Here is an 8,742-nt window from a genome sequence, read left to right on the forward strand (position 1 = left end):
ACTACTGTATTACGCCCCTAAAGCGTCAGTTCCTGTACCAACGATTGCAAATGTCGGTACACTAAATAAATGATTAACAAAGAAAGCAGCATAAGAAACATAACGAAAATGTTCATTATGTTGTTTATCATTATCTTTTTTTGTAATACCACGAATGAACGGTCATTAACCTCTTTATTACGTCACTGAACCAGGGAGTTTAAAGTTTAAGGTTATATGAAATGCAAAACTGTATGGTACGTGCTTTCAATCTCAAAAAGGTAATTGAAATTATCATTAATTTAAGTTAATCGGTCATACTTTTCGCACACTGTCGTCTCAATAGTCCTAAACCGAACTTAAAATTTTATAGATGTACGCGACTTTTAAAAGATCTCTAGAATAACATAGTATCTTAGACGTGTTTGGTTAAGCAATTTATTGGTTGAGATTACATGTACAAGGTTTATTGTCAAAATTGTATAACAATTACAGAAACAACCTAAACCTACTTTGAGTGATTTCGGAAGAAGCCCAAAGTGTCTCAGGGTCTTCGCCTTTTGCTATCAGATCCTTCATGAAAACATCATCGAAACTAGTCATCTGGTTAAAGATGACGACTATGATGCTTTTGAAGACGCATTTCTTCGATGTTTCATAGATTGTCCATTTGTCTTCCAAAGTATGTCCATTCAGTACTCTCATGAATCGAGTTGTCCACAAATCACGCAGGACGTCATACTTCTTAAGCTTCACTCGGACGTCATTATTAAAGGTATTTGCTATTGTTTGACATGTTTTCGAATAAACAAGATCTAATTAGAAAAGCTTATCGATTAACTCGATTTATACTTCTAAATATATAACCTACTATCTTCTTCTAACAGTAAACACTAGGTACATCTTTATGTTTAACTTACTACTTAAGTATTCATTTTCATTTGTAAATTGTATTTGCAAGTATCTGTTCCACAAATGAAAATGCGATGTAAAGTTGTCGTTTAACAATATGAAAACGTACATTAAATATAAAAAAGCAGGCTTTCTGACATCGGCTTTCTTTGCTTTGTGAATTAACTTAAACACGACAAGTAATGAAATACAAACCGTACTCCTACTTTTTACCGTTTGTTTTATATCCGAAACTGTTTCTGTCCTTATTTAACCTCTCTATACGAACGCCAACAATCTAAGAAAGTATTTGACTGATGACATATAATGGTGACTGCAGCTTAAGTATTTGAAAGCGTGATATGGATGATTTTATTTTTTATCCATCCGTGTATTTTTTGTGTATGATAATAACAACCAAACCTTTCACCTAATTTACATTTTGCGATGTTCGCACTATACTAATTCTATTGAACTACTGAATCAAAACAGAAAATATGTTTTTTCTATGACACTCGTGAAATAAAATACGATCTTACACTGAAATAAACAAATATCCTCTATGTCAACGCAATCTATATTCCCAATTTACCAATACTTTTTGTATACAAAGACATTTTAAGCTTTGTCCAACCTTACTACTTAAATAATCATCATATATATTTTTATGATTGTGTACGTTGCTTTTTTACAACTCCTTCCATACTATTTTCTTTTCAATTTGTCAGTGTTACAGCTAAGTTAATGATTGGACTTCGCTCATCAATACGATGTTCGATTTTGGTCTTGTTTGAAATAATGTCCTTACAAAATATTTCGGTAAATGTTCTGATGAACAAATGGAGCGCTTAACATGTTCACATGTTGACAACGTGATATACAGGTTACGGTGATAGTAGGTGACCCGTAATGGTATATACGGGGCAAAGAAAAACAATATCCGGTGAGAGCGAACTAATAATACCATACCAGTTTGCTAAATTTCAGTTCAGAATAAATCATCTTATATGTTTGATAAGTGCTATGCTGTGTATGCGAGGGTTTATGTGTTAGCTTACTCTGTATGCGGTCCTAGTCAGGGCAGTAAAGGACTAGAAGCAAGAAAATGAGAAAATGACAACACTGCGTCAAGATGTACAACTAAGTTTGATAAAGGCACCAATTCGAATTGCTTACATTCATTTTTATTTAATATTTTGCCTGTCGGCGATAAACATCAAATTGTCTGAAACAAGCTCAGTAGCCAAACGTTTAAACACTAACCCCGTTTAATGGTACAGGGTAAACGCCATAGACATGGAACAAAAAACAAAAAAAAAGCAAAAACATTGAACAACAGCTCGAAACTTCAAAAACAACACAATGTATATACTATAAAATACTAGGTGTTTTTAACAAGGATCGTAAGGTACCGCCTTCGAACGGTTAGTAAAATATTTACGCGGGGTTCAAACCCGTTTGCGTGCACATCCTCCCTCTTATCTCGTATATTCTGAATAATGTAAAACAGCGTCAATCTTTTCAAAGTATGCATTAAATAAATGCTTCTTGGTTTATGCTCTTTTGATGAACTGAGAATACCGCTGGAGCTCTCTTATTCGTGCTTAACTTGTATAAGACATGGTGCATGTTTATATTTAGAAACGACCAAAAACAGTTAGTCTGAACTTCAATTTGATTTGTAAGTTCAGTAAGGCACTTATTGATTGATAATGGGATACGCTGTCAAAGAGAGGAATCGAATAAGCTCGTTTGTTGTTGTTGTTTTTCGATCAACTTTTTATAATAAGGATATCAACTTTCAACTTTTATTTCACAAAAGCATAAGGTCGCCACATACGTACAGCATTAGGATACATAATGTATAAAGCAAAATGGGTATGTTTATAAGAGACATTAAGTATTATTATTTTAACAAAGAAGGTTTTCATCTGTCTTATCTAATGGTACTGAAACCTTGGTGTGAATTCATCATGAGATACTTTAACTGATTTCTGGAGTGCGTGTTTGTTAAACAAATGTATTTGCTCTTGAGACTGCATCCCTGGTAGCGTATGGTGGTATCGATCAATTAAGTAATTTGTGTGAATGTATTTGACATTGGGTCTATTGTTCAGAACTTTGTTAGAATTACTAAGGTAGTTTACGTTATCGTTGCTTACTTTCAAATCGTTCCTACACATGAAGTTTACTGGATACACTCGTGATCAGCTGCTGTATTTCTAATGAAACTTCAGACAGCTGGTTAGCTGCCCTTATTTATTTCTAAAGATGTGAGCAAATCATCATATATTACACATTTAAGTTAACAACGATTTATTTAATGACGCTGTTAACTTGAACCAAGTTCTGAACAACTGGCCTTAAATGAATGCCAGTCAGGTTATTTCAGGTCATACTTCAATTGAAATATAGGACAAAAATAACATCGAATACATTAAATCTATCAAGGAAATAAAGCCATTACAAAATGAATAATAAGCAGATATCTGAAAAATTAATGCCAAGCAAGCTGTAGACAAGTCTACAAGTAAACACATGAAGTCATTTTTACACAAAGCTCAATAATTTTCACTAAATACAAATATACGCAAATATGTTCTTGGAAAACCAATACAGAAAAAGTCATATCGAAATATTGGTAGCATACATTACATGTCCGTTTGTACTAATCATTGCTACGAACTACGAATATTCACCATTTAAGTAAAGAACATGTATACACGAATATTGGACAATTTAGTGCTCTTTCCAGGAAAACGTTGCCGGACGACATCAAATAATATGTATTCCCGGATAGTTTTTCTCACTCCTGAATATTGTTAAATATCAAACTGTTTCATTAATTGTTTAGTGCAAACAAATCATCCAAAAAGACAGCATCGGCCAGGAAAAAGTTTAACACATTACATTATTATTAAGAAACATAATCAGAAAATATTCAAGAGATATTCAAATAATTAAACAAAATTAATTTTGATAATCTTGTACTATTCCGATGTGCCTAGACACACATATACAAAACAGCCATATTATTTAACTACTTGCAGGTGCCCATTACATCATACGTAAGGTAGCCAATATACAAGGATGTGAATTTGAAATGTTTGGTGAACTCATATTAGTTTGCTTTCATTTAAAGGATTTTGAATGTTGATATGAAAACTATAAACAACAGTTAACATAAGCTATGTAAAGATAGTAATTGACATTATCAGATCATTCATTTCCGACGTCTCTTGAAAAAAAAATACTTTCAAATAATATCAACACTATAATGGATCACAAGGCATAATCAAACACAACCGGAAGTAAATATAACTGGTATGATAAACCGATATCCGGATTGAATATCCTAAGCATGATGCCAACAAGTAAAAAAAAACTCAGGAAGTTTATTTCTACTGAAAATGGTTCTTGTTTATTTGGTTCCGTGCTGCCGCAGAATTTCGTCTCTCATAGCGGGAATGAGTCCCTTCCGGAAGGCGACATCTATGAGCTCGCTGGAGTCTCTGACGTCAGGGTACTGGTGAAGCGCCCATTTGAGATACACGAGGAATTCTGACCAGTCCACCATTCCGTCAGAATCCATGTCCAGACACTGCAGAAATATTGCAAAACAATTTAGATAAAACAAAACAAGTATATATATATATAATTACTAGACCATTTGTTTTTAGATAATGGATTGTACAATTAAGGCATCTCTTATTGTCTCTAATAACATCGAATAAGATAGAATAAAACTTGAAGGAATATTTATATTTTTACCTTGCAATTGACACTGAATGACATTGTAATATAACTATTTAGCAACAACTTTGATAGGTGTTTCCATAAAACGTAAAACCATAAAAATGAAACTGATTTAGCTGAATAGCTGTGGATGTTTAAAGGCAATTGGTCAGACCAATTCATACACATTCGATTGTTTGCATTTTCCACACTAAAATGAAGACTTGATTAACAATAAGATATACTCACTGAAAATAAACCTAAACATGTTTTTAAACTTATGCAATTATTTCATTATTTAAGTGGGTTTTTTTTGCGATATCATTCGAGCTTATGTTAACATAATTATGCATTAGTAGAATAAATTACTATTAAACCCTTCGAGACAAGACACACAAAACGTAAAAGGAAATGAAATGCTTAATCTGATAAGAACCTTTCTTTTATTTTCTGGGAATGAAACGGATTTTTCTTTTTGCTTAAGGTACTTATGACCAAACAATCTAAACTCGTAAAAGTAATAGTTTCTCAAAATGATATTTTAACAATGTTATAGTTATCCGCAAATATCAACACCTTTAACACAGCACTTGGCATCAGCTATATTATATGTTGAAAAGAGGAAGAGAACGAGATATGGTCTAGCTAACATCGATAGGTTGTATTCGTTTAATCGTTATCCATTGAAACCAAATGAATAAACCCCAGCCTTGCACAAATGGAAACGATACATCGAATAAAACTAATCAATCACCACATTTACACTTGCGCAGTCACTTCACTGGGGATTAAGGGACGGCGTAGGGGGTGGTACGCTCGGACACGTCTTTTCTCAAATAGTCTTTGCCAATATAGGAGATATAAAGTCATTTAATACATCAAACTGTCCCATTTCAAACTTAAACGAGCTCAATATGTCCTTGCACTCTTCGATGCATTAGTCACATGATCAATAAATAAAACAGCATAGAAAACATTAAAATCATTTAAATCTTTGTGTTATTTATCATTTTATCATTAAATTTAGGACTACCATGAATGAACGGTCAGTGAATCTCGCGATGAAGCCTCGAGCCCAGATTTTATTAGGTTAAAAATCATATCAAACATAGGGCTGAAATTGCATGCTATATGATTGCAATTCCAAACATTTCTTGCAATTGGCATGTATTCTATGTATTGATTCATAGTTTTTGAGATTGACATTGCTGCACACAAGTATAACGTTACATCTGTCTTTTCAACAAATCACCTCAAACAAGTTTTGGCAGTTGTATTTTTTAAACTGATAGATGTGGTTTGCAGTTCATAAAGATTCTCTCGAATAATATTGTATGTAAGCAATGAATAGTTTTTCAATGATTGGTTTGGATAACAAAACAACAACCACCTGCAGCCCTTTTCTGGTGTCGTTGCAACGGTAGCAAGAGAAATAGGGCGCCATAAACGCGTTGTAAAACGAATCAAATTGTAACATGTTGTCCCCTCGGTCCTTTTCATCCTCCTTAAGGTCCCACTCGTCCCAGCGTGCGCGGATCTCCGTAAGGAGATTTTGAGCGTGTGGAGTGAGAAGGGTGTCTGATTCTATTGCATCCCTCATTGCTGGTGTTACTTTACCTCCAGAGCGATCAAGGAGGATCGCAAGTCCAACCTTGCTCATGTATTCTTCCTTTCTAAAATAGAAAGCAGGCTGACTGTTTTCAATTCGATTGTAGGTTGCATTCGATTACCGTGATGATATAGTAATATCAAAGACTTTTTGATTTTATTTCATAACAATAAAGTTGAATGTGCTTTACGTGAATTAAATCTAAATATGTGAAGCAAGTGACATTAGTTTGCTTCATTTGTTTACCTTCCACGTCTTAAGTCCGCAAGCATGACTTTTTTCATTTTGTATGCTTGATCAAACGTGAAGCTTTTATCTTTACCAAACAAATTCACTAGATGTAAGCGAATCATCTCAGGTGAGGCTACAGTTGTGATTCGAATAGGAGCCGTTTCTCCAAAGAAGCTTGCAAGGTCAAACTCCTCCTTAGTAAAATCATAAACGAAATCTAAAGCCCGGGCGCCGTATACAGGCTGATTCTTATGCGGCGGATTTCCAGTGCTTATTTCCGTTACGGTTATTGCGGCCTGGCGAAGAAAAGCGCAGTTATAACGCTGCAGGACCTTTTTGTTACCAAGGCGAACGAGATTGATGAGAGTCACACATGATGAAGCGTTCCCCATCGCCGCTCCCTCGTTACAGACGCTTGCCCATATCCCATTGGCCCCGTTCATCAGTACCTTAAATAAACATTTTTATAACTAGACTATTCGACTCGTATCGAAATAACGATCCAAAGAGGAAAATCTGAGAACAACTGTGTTAGAATCATGTTTCATTATCCTAACATAACAATTGGAATATTATATTGAACACAAGAAGTCTTTTCTAGATATATATTGATAACAATGTAAACGTTAGTTTTATTTAGCGAAGTTTTAAAGAAGCGCCGACATTGAGTCAGAGATAAAATATTTGAAAAGGCAATTTTTTCATAGCCATTACTTGAATAATCAAATGTTACTTACCTCTAGGGCAGTTGCATCGAGATATCCAAACTTTTCATGCACATGAACAAGAAGGTGTCCTTTCCATTTTGCGTCGTCCATAACCTTTCGAATATACTTGGCCCAAGTACCACATTCTTCCGGCAAAGACTTTCCTCGTGGCTCCTCAAAAATCAATCCAAACAACTGGATCTCTTTCGGTAGGTTTGAAAGAAATGAAAGCACCCTGAACACGCGATCGGCATCCCCGGCCATGGCCTCGGGTGGATCACGCAAATTAAACAAAATTTTAGCCTTCTTGCTGAGGTTTTTAAAGCACCATCGCACTAACTTTTCAAGGTGAGCGCAAAGTTGATCGACGCTAAATTTGTCGAAGTCATAGGTAGAGTCACCAAGGTCAACCTCAAAAATGACGTTTCGCAAACCAGCAGACTGCATCATTCGTAGTCCGACAGGCAACTTCTTTGTGTCAGGGACCTTTTTCTTTATACCTTAATATATTAATACGTTTAACATTCCTTGATATTTACAAGGTTAATTGCCGAAGTTAAATGATTTGCGCAAAATATTTAATCTGTTTAAAATAACATGTACTATCTCTACATTTTGCAAACAAATATGAGACAAATGACAAATGTAAATATTGGAACATATATTCTTACTTTCCGTGATTTCGGAGAAGGCCCAAAGTCCCTCGGGGTCCTCCCCTTTTGCAATCAGATCCTTTATGAAAACGTCATCGACGCTAGTCATCTGGTTAAAGCTGGCCACTATTGTATTTTTAAAGCCGCATTTTTTCGTCACATTGTAGATTGCCCATTTATCTTCCAGAGTATGTCCTTTCAGTTGTCCAACAGTGCTCTCGCGAATCGAGTTATCCAAAACGAAAACATCCAAATCACGTAGGACGTCATACTTCTTAAGCTTATCTTGAACGTCATTTTTATACTTCTTTGCAAGTGCTCGACACGCTGCAGGATCCATGATAAGAAACAAGACCTAACTAAAAAACGTTAATAGAAAAACTTGATTTAATTTTTCAATTTTGTAAGTTGTTATTACATACCTTTTCAACACGAGTATTTGTATATGTATTTATTTCTCTTAAATGAAAGTAGGGTTATTTTAATATTGTAAAAATAATAATATCGGAGTTAAAAAACAACAACAACATTTCCTGATCTACATATTTACCGTTTTTATATCCCAATATAATATAAACTTCGTTCGTTAAAGAGTCATGTTTCATATGCGACGAAGATATACGCTTTCATAATAACTCTGAATCCACAGGCCTTATATTTTTTATGATCCGTGAATGCATTTTAAATGCAGTGCAAGCAGCATGCATTCGTTCGACCAAGAAAACCAGACATATTGAACATCAGAACGTCTCCTCTAGCTAATTAATGCAGCAGACCAGACAACGTCTTTATAAAAAGTGGTATTTAGTCATTTTTTCGCTTTCAAATAAAACATTTTTTTTTCTAAATAATTATTTAATTTAGATATGAATGTATATTTCAAATGTTTGACAAATGTTATTTTGCAGATAGATTTTATAGAAGACCATTTATCTTG

General features: G+C 34.4%; 1 protein-coding gene across 1 annotated transcript; it reads right to left on the reverse strand.

Annotated features, from left to right (window-relative positions):
• Window positions 1-4,261: 4,261 nt before the first annotated feature.
• Window positions 4,262-8,427, reverse strand: LOC128216661 (uncharacterized). The gene is made up of 6 exons (XM_052923282.1): window positions 8,356-8,427; window positions 7,824-8,164; window positions 7,183-7,652; window positions 6,461-6,894; window positions 5,996-6,278; window positions 4,262-4,471 (listed from the first exon to the last, which is right to left on the reverse strand). Exons 2-6 carry the CDS (start codon window positions 8,143-8,145, stop codon window positions 4,292-4,294), a joined length of 1,689 nt encoding a protein of 562 aa, XP_052779242.1. The 5' UTR covers window positions 8,146-8,164; window positions 8,356-8,427; the 3' UTR covers window positions 4,262-4,291.
• Window positions 8,428-8,742: the final 315 nt, after the last annotated feature.

Source organism: Mya arenaria, chromosome 14, assembly GCF_026914265.1.
Source record: "Mya arenaria isolate MELC-2E11 chromosome 14, ASM2691426v1".
Taxonomy (NCBI): Eukaryota; Metazoa; Mollusca; class Bivalvia; order Myida; family Myidae; genus Mya; species Mya arenaria.

Excerpts from the sequence above, each read along its gene's own strand:
- LOC128216661 (XM_052923282.1), bottom strand. The coding sequence starts at position 8,145 with ATGGATCCTGCAGCGTGTCGAGCACTTGCAAAGAAGTATAAAAATGAC. Across the intron at positions 6,895-7,182 it reads TCGATGCAACTGCCCTAGAG|GTACTGATGAACGGGGCCAA; the intron begins GTAAGTAACATT and ends TGTTTATTTAAG. Across the intron at positions 4,472-5,995 it reads ACACCAGAAAAGGGCTGCAG|TGTCTGGACATGGATTCTGA; the intron begins GTGGTTGTTGTT and ends ATATTTCTGCAG.